Genomic DNA, 25,579 nt, shown 5'->3' on the forward strand with positions numbered 1-25,579 from the left:
AGATGGTGAATAGCCCAATAAGATGATGAATAGCCCAATAAAATGATGAATAGCCCAATAAGATGATGAATAGCCCAATAAGATGATGAATAGCCCAATAAGATGATGAATAGCCCAATAAGATGATGAATAGCCCAATAAGATGATGAATAGCCCAATAAGATGGAATAGCCCAATAAGATGGGCACCAATAATAATGACCATTCCTTAAATCAATGGTGGACAATCACTGATTCCTCTTGTAGAAAAAAATAGCTACCTCAGGGTAGCTAGTGGAGATTCCTGATGGTATCTGTGTTTATAGAGTTTAGTTTGGACAAGCACTATGAAAAAGCTAGTGTGAAGATGAAGCTCTTGATGTGTTTTTGGTGACACGGTAAACAATGTTTTTCACAGCGCATTAGCGCAGATGTGTCCTAATTCCTAGAAAACCATAGAAAACAGTCACTTACCCGTATTTTGTCCAAGTAGTTTTCTTCTTCTGTTTCGTCTCTCTCATCATTGGCTCTAGACAACAACTTCTCAGCTTCATTCAGCCATTCTTTGATCTCTTTCTTCAACTCGGCCATTTCCAAAAACTTCTCTCTTGAATCTTTCAACTGAAGGTAAAAGAATGTATTAAAAACTCGTTCAATAATTAATGGCTAGTCAGATTTATCATATTTATTGCCATGGTATCATTGGGGAAAGTCGTTATCCCCCACCCTCTGTATTCTAAATACCCTCCTTATCCCATGTATATTGTACAAGAAATAGGTATCTGATATTATCCTCATCGTCTTACCTCTGATCGACGATGTTGCGCTCTGTTCAATGTTGCTTTCCAACACTCTTCAAAGTCATTTATCTCATCTCGTATCGGTTTGGCCATCTGGTTGTGGTACTGCGCATTAGCGATCAAAATTTCTCCAGATTCTTGGAAAACGTGTAGGCGCTCCTCTTGTGACTCCATCTCTTGGATGATGCTCTAAAATACATGATAAAATAAAGCTACAGACTCATGATGCAATTTGTTGCACGCAACGTTGCTGATATATAAAACTATAGTCCATATCCCTTGCTTTAGTCTTAGGCTATAGTCCATGCTTTTTGCCTGAAAATGGCAAAAAAATGGCCTATTTGCACCCACCATTTAGTATTCGCATTTTCTCAAAAGGTGTGAAAATGGCCCAAAATCCATCAAAACCATTGGCTATAGTCCATGCTTTTTGCCTGAAAATAGCCAAAAATGACCTATTTTGCATCCATAAAAAATTATGCATATTTTTTCAAAAGGTGTGAAAATGGCCCAAAATCGATCAAAACCACGGGCTATAGTCCATGCTTTTTGCCTGAAAATGGCCAAAAATGACCTTTTTTGAGTTCCTTATAAATTATGCATATTTTTTCAAAAGGTGTGAAAATGGCCCAAAATTGACCAAAACCATGGGCTATAGTCCATGCTTTTTGCTTGAAAATGGCCAAAAATGACCTATTTTCCATTCCTCATAAGTTATGCATATTTTTTCAAAAGGTGTAAAAATGGCCCAAAATCCATCAAAACCATGGGCTATAGTCCATGCTTTTTGCTTGAAAATGGCCAAAAATGACCTATTTTCCATTCCTCATAAGTTATGCATATTTTTTCAAAAGGTGTAAAAATGGCCCAAAATCCATCAAAACCATGGGCTATAGTCCATGCTTTTTGCCTGAAAATAGCCAAAAATGACCTATTTTGAGTTCCTTATAAATTATGCATATTTTTTCAAAAGGTGTGAAAATGGCCTAAAATCCATCAAAACCATGGGCTATAGTCCATGCTTTTTGCCTGAAAATGGCCAAAAATGACCTATTTTGCATCCCTCATAAATTATGCATATTTTTTCAAAAGGTGTGAAAATGGCCCAAAATCGATCAAAACCATGGGCTATAGTCCATGCCTTTTGCCTGAAAATGGCCAAAAATGACCTATTTTGAGTCCCTCATAAATCATACATATCTTTTCAAAAGGTGTGAAAATGGCCCAAAATCCATCAAAACCATGGGCTATAGTCCATGCTTTTTGCCTGAAAATAGCCAAAAATGACCTATTTTGCATCCTTCATAGATTATGCATATTTTTTCAAAAGGTGTAAAAATGGCCCAAAATCCATCAAAACCATGGGAAGAAAGGAAGGAAGGAAGCTTCTTTATTTTGCCACGGTAAAAACATCAGTCGATTGCCTAAAAATATTTAAAAGTAAAGATTTACGATTAAAAAGCTAGTTACTGTTTTACATGTTTGCCGTGGAGCCCTTAGTTACAACTTTTCTTACTGTACAAACTATCAATTTCCGTTTTAAATTTTCGTACTGACTTGACCTCTTTTATATTTAACGGTAGGTCATTCCACAATTTTGCCCCACTATAGCTGAATGATCGTTTTAGATATTCAGTGTGTGGCTTAGGTATTGACAGTTTATGATCATGATTTCGAAGGTTGTATTTAGTATGGTAGTCGGAGAAAAGGTTTTGTAAGTAAACTGGTGTACGTCCCTGCATCGTCTTAAACATTAGTAGGGCTTTTTGTTTTTTACGACGAACTGCAAGTGTATCCCAGTTTAATTGGTCAAGGAGATGGCTAGATCTTATGTCATAGTTAGATCTTGTGATAACTCTAGCCGCTCGATTTTGACGCTTTTGTAGTTGAACACATAGTTTATCACTTAATCCATCCCAAACTGCACTACAATAGTCCAGTTTGGGTAGAATTAAGGCTTCGTAGATTTGGATGGCACTATCGGTCGAAATAAATGGGCGAACACGTTTTAGAGCCCCTATACTTGAAGAGATTTTCTTCGAAATGTTGTTAACATGTTCTGACCAATTAAGGTTTTTATCGATAGTGACACCCAAAGATTTGGTGTGATCAACTTGTTTAACGCTAGCTCCATTAATCGCAATATTAATAGTGGAATCGCATTGCGCTGTGAACTTTTGGCGGGACCCAATAATCATAAATTCCGTTTTCGCTACATTCAAGCTTAGCTTATTTGCTAACAACCACTGATGTATATTAGTGAGTTCAGTGTTGATGCTTGGTTCCAAGTCTCCTACATTTTTACCATGAACGCTGATGCTGGTATCATCAGCAAACATTCTTGTTATGGCTTGCGCCAAACAATTTGGTAAGTCATTAATATACAGGAGAAATAAAAGTGGGCCTAAATTACTGCCTTGTGGTACACCGCAGCTCACAGTACAAGGCTCAGACAGACTTCCGTTAACACTGCACAGCTGAGACCTCGTCAGTAAATAAGAACGGAACCACTTGAGTGAGCCTTCATCTACACCATAATTCGATAGTTTGGACAAAAGAATTTCATGATCTATGGTGTCGAAGGCTTTTTGGAGGTCTATGAAGATTACTAACTATAAACGTGATCGTAATCTCCGTTCTTTCTTGGTCAAGGGAGTTCTTCCCTCTAACAAAGAACCTGGTACTTTTCGCTGTTCTCGTAAACGTTGTTATACTTGTCCTCACATAGTCTCTCACACTTCTGTTGTCGGTCCTAAATCAACTGTTAAAATCACTGACCATTTTGTTTGTACCACTTCTAATGTTGTATATTGTATTAAATGTACCCGCTGCAATCTTTTGTATGTGGGCGAGACTGGCCGCCGTCTTGGTGATCGCATTTGCAATCATCTTTATGATATTCGCAATAACGATCCCACCAAACCAGTTTCCCGCCATTTTAATCTAGCTAACCATTCTCTTTCTGACTTCATTGTTTTCGGTCTTTCTTTGCTTAACGGCAACAATGATTGTCGCAAGACCAAAGAAATGCGGCTTATTCACCTATTGGGCACTCTTAGTCCCAACGGGATTAATGAACGCTTTATTTTCAACTAACCTTTTCTTTTGTCTTTTGATTGTTTGTTTTTGTTTCCTTGCCTACCTTGCTCTCATTGGTTTCTTTTGTCTTATTCTATCATATATACACTCCTTTCTACCACTTCTTTCTCTTTTACTCCGACGAAGGACTAGCGTCCGAAACGTCAGTAAGTTTTTTCATCTTTTCACGGTGTATAATTTACCTTTTCATCATTACTGAAGATTACTCCGTTAAGTAGTCCCTTGTCTATATTAACTGACCATTCGTTCGTTGCTTCGAGCAACGCAGTGAATGGGCTATAGTCCATGCTTTTTGCCTGAAAATGGCCAAAAATGACCTATTTTGAGTCCCTTATAAATTATGCATATTTTCTCAAAAGGAGTGAAAATGGCCCAAAACCATCAAAACCATGGGCTATAGTCCATGCTTTTTGCCTGAAAATAGCCAAAAATGACCTATTTTGCATCCTTCATAGATTATGCATATTTTTTCTATACCATGGGCTATAGTCCATGCTTTTTGCCTGAAAATGGCCAAAAATGACCTTTTTTGAGTTCCTTATAAATTATGCATATTTTTTCAAAAGGTGTGAAAATGGCCCAAAATCCATCAAAACCATTGGCTATAGTCCATGCTTTTTGCCTGAAAATGGCCAAAAATGACCTATTTTGTATCCCTCATAAATTATGCATATTTTTTCAAAAGGTGTGAAAATGGCCCAAAATCCATCAAAACCATGGGCTATAGTCCATGCTTTTTGCCTGAAAATGGCCAAAAATGACCTATTTTGCATCCTTCATAAATTATGCATATTCTTTCAAAAGGTGTGAAAATGGCCAAAAATCCATCAAAACCATGGGCTATAGTCCATGCTTTTTGCCTGAAAATGGCCAAAAATGACCTATTTTGAGTCCCTCATAAATTATACATATTTTTTCAAAAGGTGTGAAAATGGCCTAAAATCAATCAAAACCATGGGCTATAGTCCATGCTTTTTGCCTGAAAAAGGCCAAAAATGACCTATTTTGAGTTCCTTATAAATTATGCATATTTTTTCAAAAGGTGTAAAAATGGCCTAAAATCCATCAAAACCATGGGCTATAGTCCATGCTTTTTGCCTGAAAATGGCCAAAAATAACCTATTTTGCATCCCTCATAAATTATGCATATTTTTTCAAAAGGAGTGAAAATGGCCCATAATACATCAAAACCATGGGCTATAGTCCATGCTTTTTGCCTGAAAATGGCCAAAAATGACCTATTTTGCATCCCTTATAAATTATGCATATTTTTTCAAAAGGTGTGAAAATGGCCCATAATCCATCAAAACCATGGGCTATAGTCCAAGCTTTTTGCCTGAAAATGGCCAAAAATGACCTATTTTGCATCCATAAAAAATTATGCATATTTTTTCAAAAGGTGCAAAAATGGCCCAAAATCGATCAAAACCACGGGCTATAGTCCATGCTTTTTGCCTGAAAATAGCCAAAAATGACCTATTTTGAGTTCCTTATAAATTATGCATATTTTTTCAAAAGGTGTGAAAATGGCCCAAAATTGACCAAAACCATGGGCTATAGTCCATGCTTTTTGCTTGAAAATGGCCAAAAATGACCTATTTTCCATTCCTCATAAGTTATGCATATTTTTTCAAAAGGTGTAAAAATGGCCCAAAATCCATCAAAACCATGGGCTATAGTCCATGCTTTTTGCCTGAAAATAGCCAAAAATGACCTATTTTGAGTTCCTTATAAATTATGCATATTTGTTCAAAAGGTGTGAAAATGGCCCATAATCCATCAAAACCATGGGCTATAGTCCAAGCTTTTTGCCTGAAAATGGCCAAAAATGACCTATTTTGAGTCCCTTATAAATTATGCATATTTTTTCAAAAGGTGTGAAAATGGCCTAAAATCCATCAAAACCATGGGCTATAGTCCATGCTTTTTGCCTGAAAATGGCCAAAAATGACCTATTTTGCATCCCTCATAAATTATGCATATTTTTTCAAAAGGTGTGAAAATGGCCTAAAATCGATCAAAACCATGGGCTATAGTCCATACTTTTTGCCTGAAAATAGCCAAAAATGACCTATTTTGCATCCTTCATAGATTATGCACATTTTCTCAAAAGGTGTGAAAATTGCCAAACATCCATCAAAACCATGGGCTATAGTCCATGCTTTTTGCCTGAAAATGGCCAGAAGTGATCAATTATTTATCCCTCATAAATCATGCATATTTTTTCCAAAGGTGTGAAAATGAAAATATTTTTCATGTTGGAATAAACTATCGCCTATCACCTTTGACAATGACAACGTTTTTAAAAATAGGTTTATTCTTTCAAAGCCCATACCTGTAGTAGATTTTCATGGGATTCCACTTCTTTGGCATCTGAGATATCTGTAGTCTCGATCAGTCTCATCGCATCCTCCTTATCACACAGCCAATCAAACAATCGCCTTTCCTGTTCGCGGAAGTTATCCCAGTCGTTAATGACATCCGCCAAGCGTTTCTTTCTTTCCTCACTCCAGTTCCATACAGCGGCCCATCTTTCACTCGTATTCTTAATGTCCTATGTAAATGGAAGTTAATTACATGTTAAATTTAATTTCTTTCAAAATATCTCATAATTGTTATAAATTTCGCATTCGGATTGGTTGGGAGAGCATGCTTTGTGAGAGCACACAGTACGCATGCGCCCTTGTGTGCAGTTATAAAGCATGCAGGGATGGGAAGAACACTGGAGAAGTGTCTCCTAACACTTCTCTCATGTTCTGCCAATTCCCGCGTGCTTTACAAAGTTGTGTCAAAATTACAGACAGTAATAAAGAAAGAATGTACTAAAGATATCAATAGAAAGAGTAGTTTCCATTACCCTGGGGTCCAGAGGTTATTTATTTTCCCTTCGGCATTTGCTGTTTGTTTGTTTGTTTTTGTTGTTTGTTGTTTTAAAATCTCTGAACCCCAGGGAAATTTTCAGCTCATAGCAAGCAAAATAAGAAAAATGGCATTAAATAAAAAATTGATTTACGAGGATCCGTATGGTAATGTGTTGGCTCTCAACAACTCAAACCTCTTAAGTTTCCTTATTGATAGAATGCATATAATGCACTACTTAGACGATACGACGGCCAACTTAGATCGCAAGGCATTATGGGCCGTCCAGGGGACAGTAATAGCGCCGATCGATATGAACAGCTCTTGACAAGAGAATACAACAAAAGATGAATTAAGACGGCATATCGATCACCTTTACCCATAAAAGAAAGACAAACACACGAAACTCTATATACTTTCTGTCATCTTTGTTTTGTTTGGCCCCCTGAAAATGGCTGCCCTATCGTTGAATTGGTCCACTGAAGTACTTTTCTAGCCTTGAATAATGTCTCTTACCTCCCTCAATCTATCGTCTATCACAGGATCATCTATATCAATGTCTAGTATCATGTTAATCGTAGAGTACGCACCCACTTCCTTATGGAATTCCTATGAAAACACAACAACAAACTCAGAACTATTTTCAAAGCACAGGTCAACACCCATTTAATAGGCTGTCTTCGTGTTACTCAAATACTGCTGTGTTCCTTGATTACAGCCACATTTACTCAGGGTTAGCCTTGTATCAGTGTCTAAACATTCACTAATATCAACGGTAAAGTAAAGAATGTACAACTTCAACAATACGAACACTTTGAAATTCCACGGACCTTCACTGCAACACGTGAATATTCTGTAAAAACTTGAGGCTAACCCTGAGCAACAGAGAACTGGAAACTGGAGTACACTACTGACAACTGGATATATTTCTTGGCATCTCATTCACATGCAGACAAGATGCGTGCTAGCAGAACGCAAATCTTAAGCAATGGTAGCAATTCCTTTAGGTCCAACAGCCTGACTGCTTTGCTACAATAGACTAACTAACTGTTGGACTAACAATAGACCCCTCTAAGAATTATCTTGGGTACAAGGCTAACATAAAATCAAAACAAATTTGTACTTTATAATTTCATAAATAATAAAGAAGTCTTCCAGGATAATTTGAGCTTGAGAGGGTTCCCTTTGCAACTCCTCATTATACGTTGTGCTAGTTTGAGACAATTGCAGCATTTTTCGTTTGAAAGTGTCGTGTTTGTCAACGTTTAAGCCTGGTTTTCACTAGTGACGCAAGCATAAGCATAAGCAAAAGCAATGACTCCATACAAACACTGCTTATTCTTACGTTTCTCAGTATTTGTATGCAGTTCTTAATGGCGTCTTTCTTTCTTGTTTGCTAGATGCACAAGTGTCCATGGTAAGAGGGCTAGAGTTAGAGTAAGTTATGGTATGGCAAGAGTATGTCCTTACCAGATGGTCATTGTGCTGCTTTGACACGCCATCTCTTGTGGGTGCAATGTCATCCTCGAGGTCTATCCTGGCTTCCGCACGAATCAGCCAGTCATGAAGTCTTTCAAGATGTTGCTTGATCAGTATGATATAGATGTTGAACAGCCTGGAATGACAAAATATGGATCACTGATTGGTTAACATGATAGATTGAAATGTCTTTCTTATTTAGGCATACTTTTTTATGCATGTCTTCCTGGGTTTGTCTAAATGGTGGGTGATGATAATGAAGTGGCCTGTGATGATGATGATAATGAAGACAGTGGTGGGTGATTATAATGATAATGTCGAAGACAGTGGCCTGTGATGATGATAATAATGAAGACAGTGGTGGGTGATGATAATGATGATGTTGAAGACAGTGGCCTGTGATGATGATGATAATGAAGACAGTGGTGGGTGATGATAATGATTATGTTGAAGACAGTGGTGTGTAATGATGATGATGACGATGAAGACAGTGGTGTGTGATAATGATGATGAAGACAGTGGTGTGTTATGATGATGAAGACAGTGGTGTGCGATGATGATTTTAGCGGTGATGATGATGATAATGGTGGGTAATGATGATGATGGTGATGTTGATGATGATAAAATGATAAAGGTGGATAATGAAGATGGTGATGAAGATGATGGTAAAGAGTGGTGAGTGATGATGATGTAGACAGTGTTGGGTGATGATGATTTTAGTGATGATGATGATGATAATCGTGGGTAATGATGATGATGTCAATGAAAGGTAGTGATGATGATGTTGATAGTGATGATGATGTTGATAGTGGTGATAACTTTAGTGATGGTGATAGTGTTGCTGCTGCTGATAATAGCAGTGATCAATATCATTATGATTGCAACATTTAGTGATGATTGTGATGCTAACTTCACGTAACAAGCTCTTACTAATAGTTACCTCTGAAGTTCTTTCTGCAACCATTCTCTGAGGACATGAACCCTCTCTTCTAATCTGTCCATTCTTCCTTGATAGTAGTCCTTGTCCAGCTGATCAAAGTCTTCTTCTTCAATGACTTTTTGTCCTTCGTTGAGCAACCCAAACACATCGAGTTCGATCTGATCTCGCTCAAGCACTAACAACTGATGTGGGAAAAAATCCACAAAAGTTTATTTTTCCTAGCTTTCTTTGCATTAATTAAAACATGGTACAGCAGGGGGGAAATAGCAAGATGTACTATATACATCAACCCGGGAATATTAACCATATAACAAATAACTTCTGCAAATACAACTCTGAGCAATCGGGTAGGAACACGCCCTAGTAGTAGGAATCCTTTCCTTTACAAATAGGGCAAAGTATGGGTTCCATTATAACATCAATCCAACAAAAAAATTCCATACAAATAAAAAAACGCCACCACTTTTTGTCCTTCGTTGAGCAACCCAAAGACATCTAGTTTGATCTGATCACGCTCTTTGCCATCACATCTCACCTTGAGTTCATCGAGGCTTTCCTTGGCTGATCTCAGATCAACACTCTCACGGTCTTTCACCTTGGCACGCTCTTCGAACTCACAAACAATCATTTCAATTTGTCTTAGATTGTCATCAAACCCAATACAGCGTTCTGACTTGGGTTTCCTACAAGTAAACAAGTTCCTCTTTTAGTATCATGGTTGAAACCAAATTGAAGGCTGCAAAGAAACAGGCATCTCTATGGCAGGAGAACACGAGAGAACACAAAGTCTACTTAAACTCTACCTAAACTCTAAATTATACCTAAAAATATACGATACCCTGAAATAACCCTCTGGGCTGATCTTTGTCGGGTCATGACCAATTTATACAGAATTAGAATTTAGCATGTACAGTTTCGTGTAGAGAAGATAATCGAAATATTTTAAACATGAGAAAGAACTAACAAATCTTAAACACAAAATTGTACCTGCTCGCGCCTCCAAGCTGCCACATTATCTTCATTTTGTACTCTAACTCTTCCATTCTTTCCTTGAATTCCTGCTGTTTCTTGCTACTGAACAGCGCATCTTCCATCATAGCACGACCAAGGCTGACAGTGCCATATATCTGCACATCAATGTCTTCACACTCCTTCACCAACTCCTGTCATCAATAAACACATACATTTAGAAAAAGTAACATCATTTTCCATCACTTCCAGATTAGGAAACTATTTGTACCTTGTCCTCTTCGTTGGCTGAATATCTGATACGAGGTTCGATGTCAGCTACACTTCTCTCGACTTTCTTCAACTTGTCATCAAAGTACTTGTCATAGTCCTCATTGCTATGGAAAATGAATAATATTAGTGAGTATTAAATATCTGTTATTAATCACGAGAAGCCTAAGCAGAAACAGCACTTACCCGCTCAGCTTCCTGATTGGCCAGCTCATCAACATCTTCATTTTTCGATCAATGGCATCGATTCTCTGTTGGTAGTGTTTTTCTTTGTTCTTGTTGATCAGTTTGTCTTCTATCATTGCATGACCGAGACTTACAACACCGTACACCTTTGTCTCGAGGTCATCTCGCTCAGAACACAAGTCCTGGAAGAATGTAAACATAAAGTCAAGAGTTTTTTCCAAAGGAATTGTTTCATGTGTTGTTCTCTCCCTTCCCAAGATGGGTTTGCTCCGAGTACACAAGACTTCATCCTTCAAAATATTCCAGGAAATGGGCATCCTTAAAAATCCGTTTATTCTGCTGTTTGGGCTGTTATTACCTTTATTTCTGCAGTGTCAAGATTCTTTTTCCTCAAACGTGGCTCAAAGTTCGTCACTTCAGACTCGACCTCCTTCAATTTTTCATCGAAAAACTTATCATGATCAGATGGACTCAAAAGAACACTGAAATACAACGGTGTCATGGATTAAATCATTTGCCAAACATGATCAACACTGTTTCTATAATAAGATATATCACTATATCCGTAACAAAAAATGGATTCAAGCATAGTGCATTTTGGTCTAGCCTGGGTACAAAAATCTTCTGCTCGTCATGTCTTATACTGTGTTCTTTATATTCAAGATAGATAACAATCCTTCCTGTTCTTGAACCCAGAAAATACCTAATTGAGTACCCACAATTCCAATACCTTTTGCTTCCCTTAATGGGCCACATCATCAATATTTTCATCTTCTGTTCTAGTTTTTCCATTCTCTGTTGGAATTCTTCCTCTTTCTTGCTGCTGATGAACAGCACATCTTCCATCATAGCACAACCAAGGCTGACAGTGCCATATACCTGCACATCAACGTCTTCACGCTCCTTCAGCAACTCCTGTCATCAATAAACACAAACATTTAGGAAAAAGTAACATCGTTTTCCATCATTTCCAGATTAGGAAACTATTTGTACCTTATTCTCTTTGTTGGCCGATTTCCTGATACGAGGTTCGATGTCAGCTACACTTGTCTCGACTTTCTTCAACTTGTCTTCAAAGTACTTGTCATAGTCCTTGTTGCTATGGAAATGAAATAATGTTAGTGAGTTTCAAATATCTGTTATTAATCACGACAAGCAGAAGAAAAACCAGTACTTACCCGCTCAGCTTCCTGATTGGCCAGCTCATCAACATCTTCATTTTTCGATCAACGGCATCGATTCTCTGTTGGTAGTTTTTCTCTTTCTTCTTGTCCATCTGTTTGTCTTCTATCATCGCATGACCAAGACTTACAACACCGTACACCTTTGTCTTGAAGTCATCTCGCTCACAATGCAAGTCCTGCCAACAAAACAAACATATGGTCAAGAATTTTGAAAGGGAGACAGAGATGGCCTGGATTGAGGTGAAGGTATACTACACCCCTTAATGCTGGGTCCGCTCCTTAGGGTTCGCGCCTCCTGGATGCTATAAGTGATAATTGATTGTTTCGTGTGCTGTTCTACACCTTTCCATAAAGGTGCTCACAGATGGAGCAACATTGGAAGCAACAAATTTGAATCAGGGTGACACACATCACAACAAAATCATGTACCGTCGCTTGTGTCATCCTTCTATTTTAAGATATTTGGTCAGCCGGTATAAATTTGGTGCAAGCTGATTGGCTGGAAATTTTAAAATGTTGCAGGTAATGTTCCAGCTAGGATCACATAATTGAATTTATTGCGCGCAATGTTGCAAGAGTAGAGTGCGATTCAACTTCAGATTTGTTGCATGCAACGTCGCGTACAACATATTTGGGGTAGACACAAGCTGCAACCGTCCTGTTATGTGAAATGTTGCATGCAGTGTTACACTGTGTGTCGGCACCTTAAGGGTTTTGCTCTGGGTACACCGGTTTTTCTCCTACTGAAATATTCCTGTCAAATGGGCTTCCTTTTAAGACTCTTAGTTTAAAAGTTATGTATCATCAATTGTTTGGGCTTTTTTACCTTTATTTCTGCAGCGTCAACATTCTTTTTCCTCAAACGTGGTTCAAAGTTCGTCACTTCACACTCGACCTCCTTCAATTTTTCTTCGAAAAACTTATCATGATCAGATGGACTCAAAAGAACACTGAAATACAACGGTGTCATGGATTAAATCATTTGACGAACATCACTATATCCATAACAAAAAATGGATTCAAGCATAGTGCATTTTGTTCTAGCCTGGGTATAAACATCTTCTGCTTGTCATACCTCATATTGTTTTCTTTATATTCAAGATAGATAACAATCATTCATGTTCTTGAACCCAGAAAATACCTAATTGAGTACCCACAATTCCAATACCTTTTGGTTCCCTTAATGGGCCACATCATCAATATTTTCATCTTCTGTTCTAGTTTTTCCATTCTCTGTTGGAATTCTTCATCTTTCTTGCTACTGAACAGCACATCTTCCATCATAGCACGACCAAGGCTGACAGTGCCATATACCTGCACATCAACGTCTTCACGCTCCTTTACCAACTCCTGTCATCAATAAGCACAAACACTTAGGAAAAAGTAACATCGTTTTCAATCACTTCCAGATTAGGAAACTATTTGTACCTTATTCACTTTGTTGGCCGATTTCCTGATACGAGGTTCGATGTCAGCTACACTTGTCTCGACTTTCTTCAACTTGTCTTCAAAGTACTTGTCATAGTCCTCGTTGCTATGGAAAATGAATAATATTTATTTAGTAAGTATTAAATATCTGTCATTAATCATGACAAGCAGAAGAAAAAACAGTAATTACCCGCTCAGCTTCCTGATTGGCCAGCACATCAACATCTTCATTTTTCGATCAACGGCATCGATTCTCTGTTGGTAGTTTTTCTCTTTCTTCTTGTCCATCTGTTTGTCTTCTATCATCGCATGACCAAGACTTACAACACCGTACACCTTTGTCTCGAAGTCATCTCGCTCACAATGCAAGTCCTGCCAACAAAACAAACATATGGTCAAGAATTTTGAAAGGGAGACAGAGATGGCCTGGATTGAGGTGAAGGTATACTACACCCCTTAATGCTGGGTCCGCTCCTTAGGGTTCGCGCCTCCTGGATGCTATAAGTGATAATTGATTGTTTCGTGTGCTGTTCTACACCTTTCCATAAAGGTGCTCACAGATGGAGCAACATTGGAAGCAACAAATTTGAATCAGGGTGACACACATCACAACAAAATCATGTACCGTCGCTTGTGTCATCCTTCTATTTTAAGATATTTGGTCAGCCGGTATAAATTTGGTGCAAGCTGATTGGCTGGAAATTTTAAAATGTTGCAGGTAATGTTCCAGCTAGGATCACATAATTGAATTTATTGCGCGCAATGTTGCAAGAGTAGAGTGCGATTCAACTTCAGATTTGTTGCATGCAACGTCGCGTACAACATATTTGGGGTAGACACAAGCTGCAACCGTCCTGTTATGTGAAATGTTGCATGCAGTGTTACACTGTGTGTCGGCACCTTAAGGGTTTTGCTCTGGGTACACCGGTTTTTCTCCTACTGAAATATTCCTGTCAAATGGGCTTCCTTTTAAGACTCTTAGTTTAAAAGTTATGTATCATCAATTGTTTGGGCTTTTTTACCTTTATTTCTGCAGCGTCAACATTCTTTTTCCTCAAACGTGGTTCAAAGTTCGTCACTTCACACTCGACCTCCTTCAATTTTTCTTCGAAAAACTTATCATGATCAGATGGACTCAAAAGAACACTGAAATACAACGGTGTCATGGATTAAATCATTTGACGAACATCACTATATCCATAACAAAAAATGGATTCAAGCATAGTGCATTTTGTTCTAGCCTGGGTATAAACATCTTCTGCTTGTCATACCTCATATTGTTTTCTTTATATTCAAGATAGATAACAATCATTCATGTTCTTGAACCCAGAAAATACCTAATTGAGTACCCACAATCCCAATACCTTTTGGTTCCCTTAATGGGCCACATCATCAATATTTTCATCTTCTGTTCTAGTTTTTCCATTCTCTGTTGGAATTCTTCATCTTTCTTGCTACTGAACAGCACATCTTCCATCATAGCACGACCAAGGCTGACAGTGCCATATACCTGCACATCAACGTCTTCACGCTCCTTTACCAACTCCTGTCATCAATAAGCACAAACACTTAGGAAAAAGTAACATCGTTTTCCATCACTTCCAGATTAGGAAACTATTTGTACCTTATTCACTTTGTTGGCCGATTTCCTGATACGAGGTTCGATGTCAGCTACACTTGTCTCGACTTTCTTCAACTTGTCTTCAAAGTACTTGTCATAGTCCTCGTTGCTATGGAAAATGAATAATATTTATTTAGTAAGTATTAAATATCTGTAATTATTAATCATGACAAGTGGAAGCAGAAATAGTACTTACCGGCTCAGCTTCCTGATTGGCCACCTCATCAACATCTTCATTTTTCGATCAACAGCATCGACTCTCTGTTGGTAGTTTTTCTCTTTCTTCTTGTCAATCAGTTTGTCTTCTATCATCGCATGACCAAGACTTATGACACCGTACACCTTTGTCTCGAGGTCATCTCGCTCGTAACGCAAGTCCTACCAACAAAGCAAACATATGGTCAAGAATTTTCAAAGTGAGATAGGGGTGACCTGGAATGTGGTTAAGGAATACTACTGTATCCCTAACTGCTGGGACCACTCCTTAGGGTTTCTGGTTTACGCCCCGTGCATACTATAATTATAAACGATTGTTTCATGTGTTGCTCTCTCCCTTGCCAAGATGGGTTTGCTTCGAGTATACAAGAATTCGTGCTTCTAGAATATTCCTGTGAAACAGGTGTCGCTAAAGTTACGTATATTCTGTTGTTCGGGCTGATTTTACCTTTATTTCTGCTGCGTCAAGATTCTTTTTCCTCAAACGTGGTTCAAAGTTCATCACATCAGACTCGACCTTCTTCAATTTTTCATCGAAAAACTTATCAAGATCAGATGGACTCAAAGGAACACTGAAATACAATGGTGCCATTGATCAAATCATTTGCCAAACATGATCAACACTGTTTCTATAATAAGATATATTTCACAAATTCTTATGAAAAAAAGCTCCAGAATATTGAGTTATTGTACCACTAGCCATAAGCCTTTTTTAAATGGCAAGCATGATGCATTCTGGTCTAGACTGGGTACAAACAACTTTTTGTTCATCATGCCTCATATGGTCTTGTTTGTACTTAGATCACAATAGTTCATGTTCTTCAACCCAGAAAATACCTAACGGAGTACTCCTATGATCCTCATACCTCTCTGTTCCCTTAATGGGCCACATCATCAACATTTTCATTTCAGATCATTTGCCAAACATGATCAACACTGTTTCTATAATAAGATATATTTCACAAATTCTTATGAAAAAAAGCTCCAGAATATTGAGTTATTGTACCACTAGCCATAAGCCTTTTTCAAATGGCAAGCATGATGCATTCTGGTCTAGACTGGGTACAAACAACTTTTTGTTCATCATGCCTTATATATTCTTGTTTGTAATTAGATCACAATAGTTCATGTTCTTGAACCCAGAAAATACCTAACGGAGTACTCCTATGATCCTCATACCTTTCCGTTCCCTTAATGGGCCACATCATCAACATTTTCATCTTCTGTTCTAGTTTTTCCATTCTCTGTTGGAATTCTTCCTCTTTTTTGCTGCTGATGAACAGCACATCTACCATCATAGCACGACCAAGGCTGACAGTGCCATATACCTGCACATCAACGTCTTCACGCTCCTTTACCAACTCCTGTCATCAATAAGCACAAACACTTAGGAAAAAGTAACATCGTTTTCCATCACTTCCAAATTAGGAAACTATTTGTACCTTATTCTCTTTGTTGGCCGAATTTCTGATACGAGGTTCGATATCAGCTACACTTGTCTCGACTATCTTCAACTTGTCTTCAAAGTACTTGTCATAGTCCTTGTTGCTATGGAAAATGAATAATATTAGTGAGTTTCAAATATCTGTCATTAATCATGACAAGCAGAAGAAAAAACAGTAATTACCCGCTCAGCTTCCTGATTGGCCAGCACATCAACATCTTCATTTTTCGATCAACGGCATCGATTCTCTGTTGGTAGTTTTTCTCTTTCTTCTTGTCGATCAGTTTGTCTTCTATCATCGCATGACCAAGACTTACGACACCGTACACCTTTGTCTCGAGGTCATCTCGCTCAGAATGCAAGTCCTGCCAACAAAGCAAACATATGGTCAAGAATTTTGAAAGGGAGATAGGGATGGCTTGGAATGATGTGAAGGTATACTACACCCCTTACCGCTGGGTTCGCTCCTTAGGGTTACCTGGTTCGCTCCCCCTGGATGCTATAAGTGATAATTGATTGTTTCGTGTGCTGTTCTAAACCTTTCCATAAAGGTGCTCACAGATAGTGCAACATTGCAAGCAACAAATTTGAATCGGAGTGACACACATTGCAACAAAATCACCCAACATCGCTTGTGTCAGCCAGCTATGTTAAGATATTTGGTCAGCAGTTATAAATTTGGTGCAAGCTGATAGGCTGGAAATATCAAAATGTTGTAGGTAATGTTGCAGCCATGTTCACATGATGAAATTTGTTTCGCGCAATGTTGCAAGAGTAGAGCGTGATTCAACTTCAGATTTGTTGCATGCAACAAGTTTGGGGTAGACACACGCTGCAACAGTCCTCTTGCGTGCAATGTTGCATACAATGTTACACCGTGTTAGCACCTTAAGGGTTTTGTGTTAGCACCTTAAGGGTTTTGCTCTGGGTACACCGGTTTTTCTCCCTCTGAAATATTCCTGTCAAATGGGCGTCCTTTTAAGACTTTTAACTTAAGAGTTATGTATCATCAATTGTTTGGGCTTTTTTACCTTTATTCCTGCAGCGTCAAGATTCTTTTTCCTCAAACGTGGTTCAAAGTTCATCACATCAGACTCGACCTCCTTCAATTTTTCATCGAAAAACTTATCAAGATCAGATGGACTCAAAGGAACACTGAAATACAACAGTGTCAAGAATTAATCATTTAATGAACCTCACTATATCTGTAACAAAAAATGGATTCAAGCAGAGTGCATTTTGTTATAGCCTGGGTACAAACATCTTCTGCTCGTCATGCCCTATATTGTGTTGTTTGTATGCAAGGATAGATAACGATGCATCCTGCTCTTGAACCCAGAAAATACCTAACAAAGTACTCCTATGATCCTCATACCTTTCTGTTCCTTTAATGGGCCACATTATCAACATTTTCATCTTCTGTTCTAGTTTTTCCATTCTCTGTTGGAATTCTTCCTCTTTCTTGCTACTGAACAGCACATCTTCCATCATAGCACAACCAAGGCTGACAATGCCATATGCCTGCACATCAACGTCTTCACGCTCCTTCAGCAACTCCTGTCATCAATAAACACAAACATTTAGGAAAAAGTGACATGGTTTTCCATCACTTCCAGATTAGGAAACTATTTGTACCTTATTCTCTTTGTTGGCCAATTTCCTGATACGAGGTTCGATGTCAGCTACACTTGTCTCGACTTTCTTCAACTTGTCTTCAAAGTACTTGTCATAGTCCTTGTTGCTATGGAAAATGAATAATATTAGTGAGTTTCAAATATCTGTTATTAATCACGACAAGCAGAAGAAAAACCAGTAATTACCCGCTCAGCTTCCTGATTGGCCAGCTCATCAACATCTTCATTTTTCGATCAACGGCATCGATTCTCTGTTGGTAGTTTTTCTCTTTCTTCTTGTCGATCAGTTTGTCTTCTATCATCGCATGACCAAGACTTACAACACCGTACACCTTTGTCTCAAGGTCATCTCGCTTGTAACGCAAGTCCTGCCAACAAAGCAAACATGTATATGGTCAAGAATTTTTCAAAGCGAGATAGGGGTGACTTGGAATGCGAATAAGGAATACTACTGCATCCCTAACTGCTGGGACCACTCCTTAGGGTTCCTGGTTTACACCCTGTGGATACTATAATTATAAACGATTGTTTCATGTGTTGCTCTCTCCCTTGCCAAGATGGGTTTGCTTCGAGTGTACAAGAATTCGTGCTTTTAGAATATTCCTGTGAAACAGGTGTCCCTAAAGTTAAGTATATTCTGTTATTTGGGCTGATTTTACCTTTATTTCTGCTGCGTCAAGATTCTTTTTCCTCAAACGTGGTTCAAAGTTCATCACATCAGACTCGACCTCCTTCAATTTTTCATCGAAAAACTTATCATGATCAGATGGACTCAAAGGAACACTGAAATATAACGGTGTCAAGAATTAATCATTTAATGAACCTCACTATATCTGTAACAAAAAATGGATTCAAGCAGAGTGCATTTTGTTATAGCCTGGGTACAAACATCTTCTGCTCGTCATGCCTTATATTTTGTTGTTTGTATGCAAGGATAGATAACGATGCATCCTGCTCTTGGACAAAGAAATTACGTAATGGAGCACTCCTATGATACTCATACCTGTCAGTTGCCTTCATGGGCCACATCATCAACATTTTCATCTTCTGTTCTAGGTTTGCCATTCTCTGTTGGAATTCTTCCTCTTTCTTGCTGCTGATGAACAGCACATCTTCCATCATAACACGACCAAGGCTGACAGTGCCATATACCTGCACTTCAATGTCTTCCCGCTCCTTCAGCAACTCCTGTCAACAATAAACACAAAACATTTTAGGAAAAAGTGACATGGTTTTCCATCACTTCCAGATTAGGAAACTATTTGTACCTTATTCTCTTTGTTGGCCGATTTCCTGATGCGAGGTTCGATGTCAGCTACACTTGTCTCGACTATCTTCAACTTGTCTTCAAAGTACTTGTCATAGTCCTTGTTGCTATGGAAATGAAATAATGTTAGTGAGTATTAAATATCTGTTATTAAGCACGACAAGCAGAAGAAAAACCAGTACTTACCCGGTCAGGTTCCTGATTGGCCAGCTCATCAACATCTTCATTTTTCGATCAACGGCATCGATTCTCTGTTGGTAGTTTGTCTTTTTCTTCTTGTCGATCAGTTTGTCTTCTATCATCGCATGACCAAGGCTTACAACACTGTATACCTTTGTCTCGAGGTCATCTCGCTCAGAATGCAAGTCCTGGGAAGAATGTAAACATAGGATCAGGAATCTTATAAGCGAGACAGGGGTGACCTGGAATGCAGCGAAAGAGTAAGAAATTTTTTGGGGCTGTGGCTCCATGAGGTTTCTTGGTTCGAGCCTCTTGAATGCTAAGTGATTATGTATTGTTACATATGTTGTTTTCTTCCTTGCTATGGGGATTTGGTTCTGAATATACTTCGGTTTTCATCACTCTTACTGCCATTTTCATAAACATGCGAAATCTGTGTCTGTGATCTACACGATGAACTGTGTTTTTTCGCTGCCACAAGTCAAAAATAATTTCAGCGTGCAGGTCGCAAACACAGAGTTCGCATGTTCATGAAAACTGCTGTCATTAATTCCTGTCAAACAGGTGTCCTTAAAGATATGTATCATCAGTTGTTCGAGCTGATTTTACCTTTATTTCCGCTGCGTCAAGATTCTTTTTCCTTAAACGTGGTTTAAAGTTCATCACTTCGGACTCGACCTCCTTCAATTTTTCATCGAAAAACTTATCATGATCAGATGGAATCAAAGGAACACTGAAATACAACGGTGCCATTCATCAAATGATTTGTAGAACATGACCAACACTATTCTGTAACCAGATATTTTTAACAAATCCTTATTCCTTACGGGAAAACAACCCAGAATATTGAGTTATTGTACCACTAGCCACGAGCCTTTTTTTAATGGCAAGCATGATGCATTCTGGTCTAGACTGGGTACAAACAACATTTTGTTCATCGTGCCTCATATATTCTTGTTTGTAATTAGATCACAATAGTTCCGTTCTTGAACCCAGAAAATACCTAACGGAGTACTCCTATGATACTCATACCTGTCAGTTGCCTTCATGGGCCACATCATCAACATTTTCATCTTCTGTTCTAGTTTTCCCATTCTCTGTTGGAATTCTTCCTCTTTCTTGCTGCTGATGAACAGCACATCTTCCATCATAGCACGACAAAGGCTGACAGTGCCATATACCTGCACTTCAATGTCTTCCCGCTCCTTCAGCAACTCCTGTCAACAATAAACACAAAACATTTTAGGAAAAAGTGACATGGTTTTCCATCACTTCCAGATTAGGAAACTATTTGTACCCTATTCTCTTTGTTGGCCGATTTCCTGATGCGAGGTTCGATGTCAGCTACACTTGTCTCAACCTTCTTCAACTTGTCTTCAAAGTACTTGTCATAGTCCTTGTTGCTATGGAAATGAAATAATGTTAGTGAGTATTAAATATCTGTTATTAAGCACGACAAGCAGAAGAAAAACCAGTACTTACCCGGTCAGGTTCCTGATTGGCCAGCTCATCAACATCTTCATTTTTCGATCAACGGCATCGATTCTCTGTTGGTAGTTTGTCTTTTTCTTCTTGTCGATCAGTTTGTCTTCTATCATCGCATGACCAAGGCTTACAACACTGTATACCTTTGTCTCGAGGTCATCTCTCTCAGAATGCAAGTCCTGGGAAGAATGTAAACATAGGATCAGGAACCTTATGAGCGAGACAGGGGTGACCTGGAATGCAGCGAAAGAGTAAGAAATTTTTTGGGGCTGTGGCTCCATGAGGTTTCTTGGTTCGAGCCTCTTGAATGCTAAGTGATTATGTATTGTTACATATGTTGTTTTCTTCCTTGCTATGGGGATTTGGTTCTGAATATACTTCGGTTTTCATCACTCTTACTGCCATTTTCATAAACATGCGAAATCTGTGTCTGTGATCTACACGATGAACTGTGTTTTTTCGCTGCCACAAGTCAAAAATAATTTCAGCGTGCAGGTCGCAGACACAGAGTTCGCATGTTCATGAAAACTGCTGTCATTAATTCCTGTCAAACAGGTGTCCTTAAAGATATGTATCATCAGTTGTTCGAGCTGAGTTTACCTTTATTTCCGCTGCGTCAAGATTCTTTTTCCTTAAACGTGGTTTAAAGTTCATCACTTCGGATTCTACCTCCTTCAATTTTTCATCGAAAAACTTATCATGATCAGATGGAATCAAAGGAACACTGAAATACAACGGTGCCATTCATCAAATGATTTGTAGAACATGACCAACACTATTTCTGTAACCAGATATTTTTGACAAATCCTTATTCCTTACTGGAAAACAACCCAGAATATTGAGTTATTGTACCACTAGCCACGAGCCTTTTTTTAATGGCAAGCATGATGCATTCTGGTCTAGACTGGGTACAAACAACATTTTGTTCATCGTGCCTCATATATTCTTGTTTGTAATTAGATCACAATAGTTCCGTTCTTGAACCCAGAAAATACCTAACGGAGTACTCTTCTGATCTCCATACCTGTCTGTTCCCTTAATGGGCCACATCATCAACATTTTCATCTTCTGTTCTAGTTTTTCCATTCTCTGTTGGAATTCTTCCTCTTTCTTGCTGCTGATGAAAAGCACATCTTCCATCATAGCACGACCAAGGCTGACAGTGCCATATACCTGCACTTCAATGTCTTCCCACTCCTTCAGCAACTCCTGTCAACAATAAACACAAAACATTTTAGGAAAAAGTAACATCGTTTTCCATCACTTCCAGATTAGGAAACTATTTGTACCTTATTCTCTTTGTTGGCTGATTTCCTGATACGAGGTTCGATATCAGCTACACTTGTCTCAACCTTCTTCAACTTGTCTTCAAAGTACTTGTCATAGTCCTCGTTGCTATGAAAAAAGTAATAGTATTAACGACTATTTAAAAAATTTTATTAAACTTTAGAAGTGAGAGAGAAAAAAGCACTTACCCACTCATCTTCCTGATTGGCCAGCTCATCAACATCTTCATTTTTCGATCAACTGCATCGATTCTCTGTTGGTAGTTTTTCTCTTTCTTCTTGTCGATCAGTTTGTCTTCTATCATCGCATGACCAAGGCTTACAACACCGTACACCTTTGTCTCGAGGTCATCTCTCTCAGAATGCAAGTCCTGAGAAGAATGTAAACATAGGATCAGGAATCTTATAAGCGAGACAGGGGTGACCTGGAATGCAGCGAAAGAGTAAGAAATTTTTTGGGGCTGTGGCTCCATGAGGTTTCTTGGTTCGAGCCTCTTGAATACTAAATGATTATGTATTGTTACATATGTTGTTTTCTTCCTTGCTATGGGGATTTGGTTCTGAATATACTTCGGTTTTCATCACTCTTACTGCCATTTTCATAAACATGCGAAATCTGTGTCTGTGATCTATGCGATGAACTGTGTTTTTTCGCTGCCACAAGTCAAAAATAATTTCAGCGTGCAGGTCGCAGACACAGAGTTCGCATGTTCATGAAAATTGCTGTCATTAATTCCTGTCAAACAGGTGTCCTTAAAGATATGTATCATCAGTTGTTCGAGCTGAGTTTACCTTTATTTCCGCTGCGTCAAGATTCTTTTTCCTTAAACGTGGTTTAAAGTTCATCACTTCGGATTCTACCTCCTTCAATTTTTCATCGAAAAACTTATCATGATCAGATGGACTCAAAGGAACACTGAAATACAACGGTGCCATTCATCAAATGATTTGTAGAACATGACCAACACTATTTCTGTAACCAGATATTTTTGACAAATCCTTATTCCTTATTGGGAAAAAACCTAGAATATTGAGTTATCGTACCACTAGCCACGAGCCTTTTTTTAATGGCAAGCATGATGCATTCTGGTCTAGACTGGGTACAAACAACATTTTGTTTATCGTGCCTCATATATTCTTGTTTGTATTTAGATCACAATAGTTCCGTTCTTGAACCCAGAAAATACCTAACGGAGTACTCTTCTGATCTCCATACCTGTCTGTTCCCTTAATGGGCCACATCATCAACATTTTCATCTTCTGTTTTAGTTTTTCCATTCTCTGTTGGAATTCTTCCTCTTTTTTTCTGCTGATGAAAAGCACATCTTCCATCATAGCACGACCAAGGCTGACAGTGCCATGTACCTGCACTTCAATGTCTTCCCGCTCCTTCAGCAACTCCTGTCAACAATAAACACAAAACATTTTAGGAAAAAGTAACATCGTTTTCCATCACTTCCAGATTAGGAAACTATTTGTACCTTATTCTCTTTGTTGGCTGATTTCCTGATACGAGGTTCGATATCAGCTACACTTGTCTCAACCTTCTTCAACTTGTCTTCAAAGTACTTGTCAAAGTCCTCGTTGCTATAAAAAATGAATAATATTAGCGTATATTAAATATCTGTTATTAATCACGACAAGCAGAAGAAAAACCAGTACTTACCCGCTCAGCTTCCTGATGGGCCAGCTCATCAACATCTTCATTTTTCGATCAACGACATCGATTCTCTGTTGGTAGTTTTTCTCTTTCTTCTTGTCAATCAGTTTGTCTTCTATCATTGCATGACCAAGGCTTAAAACACCGTACACCTTTGTCTTGAGGTCATCTCGCTCATAATGCAAGTCCTGCCAACAAAGCAAACATATGGTCAAGACTTTCAAAGCCAGGGGTGATGACCTGGAATGCGGTTAAGCAATACTACTGTATCCATGTATGTGCTCCTTAGGGCAACCTGGTTTGCTTCCCGTGGATACTATAAGTGATAATGGATTGTTTCGTGTGTTTTCTACACCTTTCCATGAGGGTATTGCTCTGGGTACACCTGTTTTTCCTCTACTGAAATATTCTTGTCAAATGGGTGTCCTTTTCAGACTTTTAACTTAAAAGTTATGTATTGTCAGTTGTTCGGGCTGTTATTACCTTTATTTCTGCAGCGTCAAGATTCTTTTTCCTTAAACGTGGTTCAAAGTTCATCACTCCAGACTCGACCTCTTTCAATTTTTCATCGAAAAACTTATCATGATCAGATGGACTCAAAGGAACACTGAAATATAACGGTGCCATTCATCAAATGATTTGTAGAACATGACCAACACTATTTCTGTAACCAGATATTTTTGACAAATCCTTATTCCTTATGGGAAAACAACCCAGAATATTGAGTTATTGTACCACTAGCCGCAAGCCTTTTTTTAATGGCAAGCATGATGCATTCTGGTCTAGACTGGGTACAAACAACATTTTGTTCATCGTGCCTCATATATTCTTATTTGCATTTAGATCACAATAGTTCCATTCTTGAACCCAGAAAATACCTAACGCGGTACTCTTCTGATCTCCATACCTGTCTGTTCCCTTAATGGGCCACATCATCAACATTGTCATCTTCTGTTCTAGTTTTCCCATTCTCTGTTGGAATTCTTCCTCTTTTTTTCTGCTGATCAACAGCACATCTTCCATCATAGCACGCCCAAGGCTGACAGTGCCATATACCTGCACATCAACGTCTTCACGCTCCTTCACCATCTCCTGTCATCAATAAACACATACATTTAGGAAAAAGTAACATCGTTTTCCATCACTTCCAGATTAGGAAACTATTTGTACCTTATTCTCTTTGTTGGCCGATTTCCTGATACGAGGTTCGATGTCAGCTACACTTGTCTCGACTTTCTTCAACTTGTCTTCAAAGTACTTGTCGTAGTCCTTGTTGCTATGAAAAATGAATAATATTAGTGAGTATCAAATATCTGTTATTAATCACGACAAGCAGAAGAAAAAACAGTAATTACCCGCTCAGCTTCCTGATTGGCCAGCACATCAACATCTTCATTTTTCGATCAACGGCATCGATTCTCTGTTGGTAGTTTTTCTCTTTCTTCTTGTCGATCAGTTTGTCTTCTATCATCGCATGACCAAGACTTACGACACCGTACACCTTTGTCTCGAGGTCATCTCGCTCAGATTGCAAGAACTGCCAACAAAGCAAACATATGGTCAAGATTTTTGAAAGGGAGATAGGGATGGCTTG

General features: G+C 38.5%; 1 protein-coding gene across 6 annotated transcripts in view; it reads right to left on the reverse strand.

Moving 5' to 3' along the window:
• Nucleotides 1-25,579, reverse strand: part of LOC116303888 (uncharacterized) — a 52,481-nt gene that overhangs the window by 6,943 nt on the left and 19,959 nt on the right. For 2 of the 6 annotated variants that reach the window (XM_089037870.1, XM_089037869.1), the window contains exons 29-78: nt 25,341-25,522; nt 25,156-25,261; nt 24,893-25,077; nt 24,469-24,592; nt 23,992-24,173; nt 23,807-23,912; nt 23,542-23,726; nt 23,118-23,241; nt 22,515-22,696; nt 22,329-22,434; nt 22,064-22,248; nt 21,640-21,763; nt 21,037-21,218; nt 20,852-20,957; nt 20,587-20,771; nt 20,164-20,287; nt 19,561-19,742; nt 19,376-19,481; nt 19,111-19,295; nt 18,767-18,890; nt 18,294-18,475; nt 18,109-18,214; nt 17,849-18,030; nt 17,505-17,628; nt 16,657-16,838; nt 16,472-16,577; nt 16,209-16,393; nt 15,478-15,601; nt 15,010-15,191; nt 14,817-14,922; nt 14,557-14,738; nt 14,215-14,338; nt 13,383-13,564; nt 13,193-13,298; nt 12,933-13,114; nt 12,591-12,714; nt 11,759-11,940; nt 11,574-11,679; nt 11,311-11,495; nt 10,939-11,062; nt 10,581-10,762; nt 10,396-10,501; nt 10,143-10,318; nt 9,691-9,838; nt 9,156-9,337; nt 8,207-8,351; nt 7,253-7,345; nt 6,213-6,431; nt 785-967; nt 453-599 (exon numbers count right to left, since the gene is read on the reverse strand). In XM_089037870.1, coding sequence (XP_088893996.1) covers nt 453-599; nt 785-967; nt 6,213-6,431; nt 7,253-7,345; nt 8,207-8,351; nt 9,156-9,337; nt 9,691-9,838; nt 10,143-10,318; nt 10,396-10,501; nt 10,581-10,762; nt 10,939-11,062; nt 11,311-11,495; nt 11,574-11,679; nt 11,759-11,940; nt 12,591-12,714; nt 12,933-13,114; nt 13,193-13,298; nt 13,383-13,564; nt 14,215-14,338; nt 14,557-14,738; nt 14,817-14,922; nt 15,010-15,191; nt 15,478-15,601; nt 16,209-16,393; nt 16,472-16,577; nt 16,657-16,838; nt 17,505-17,628; nt 17,849-18,030; nt 18,109-18,214; nt 18,294-18,475; nt 18,767-18,890; nt 19,111-19,295; nt 19,376-19,481; nt 19,561-19,742; nt 20,164-20,287; nt 20,587-20,771; nt 20,852-20,957; nt 21,037-21,218; nt 21,640-21,763; nt 22,064-22,248; nt 22,329-22,434; nt 22,515-22,696; nt 23,118-23,241; nt 23,542-23,726; nt 23,807-23,912; nt 23,992-24,173; nt 24,469-24,592; nt 24,893-25,077; nt 25,156-25,261; nt 25,341-25,522 — 7,542 coding nt within the window. The remainder of the gene's footprint in view (nt 1-452; nt 600-784; nt 968-6,212; nt 6,432-7,252; nt 7,346-8,206; nt 8,352-9,155; nt 9,338-9,690; nt 9,839-10,142; nt 10,319-10,395; nt 10,502-10,580; nt 10,763-10,938; nt 11,063-11,310; nt 11,496-11,573; nt 11,680-11,758; nt 11,941-12,590; nt 12,715-12,932; nt 13,115-13,192; nt 13,299-13,382; nt 13,565-14,214; nt 14,339-14,556; nt 14,739-14,816; nt 14,923-15,009; nt 15,192-15,477; nt 15,602-16,208; nt 16,394-16,471; nt 16,578-16,656; nt 16,839-17,504; nt 17,629-17,848; nt 18,031-18,108; nt 18,215-18,293; nt 18,476-18,766; nt 18,891-19,110; nt 19,296-19,375; nt 19,482-19,560; nt 19,743-20,163; nt 20,288-20,586; nt 20,772-20,851; nt 20,958-21,036; nt 21,219-21,639; nt 21,764-22,063; nt 22,249-22,328; nt 22,435-22,514; nt 22,697-23,117; nt 23,242-23,541; nt 23,727-23,806; nt 23,913-23,991; nt 24,174-24,468; nt 24,593-24,892; nt 25,078-25,155; nt 25,262-25,340; nt 25,523-25,579) is intronic. The other 4 variants (XM_089037872.1, XM_089037871.1, XM_089037873.1 and 1 more) reach the window with 4 other exon arrangements.

The sequence above is a fragment of the Actinia tenebrosa genome, unplaced genomic scaffold (genome assembly GCF_029948245.1).
Source record: "Actinia tenebrosa isolate PJP-AT-01 unplaced genomic scaffold, QUT_ActTen_1.0 PGA_scaffold5__44_contigs__length_20552954, whole genome shotgun sequence".
NCBI lineage: Eukaryota > Metazoa > Cnidaria > Anthozoa > Actiniaria > Actiniidae > Actinia > Actinia tenebrosa.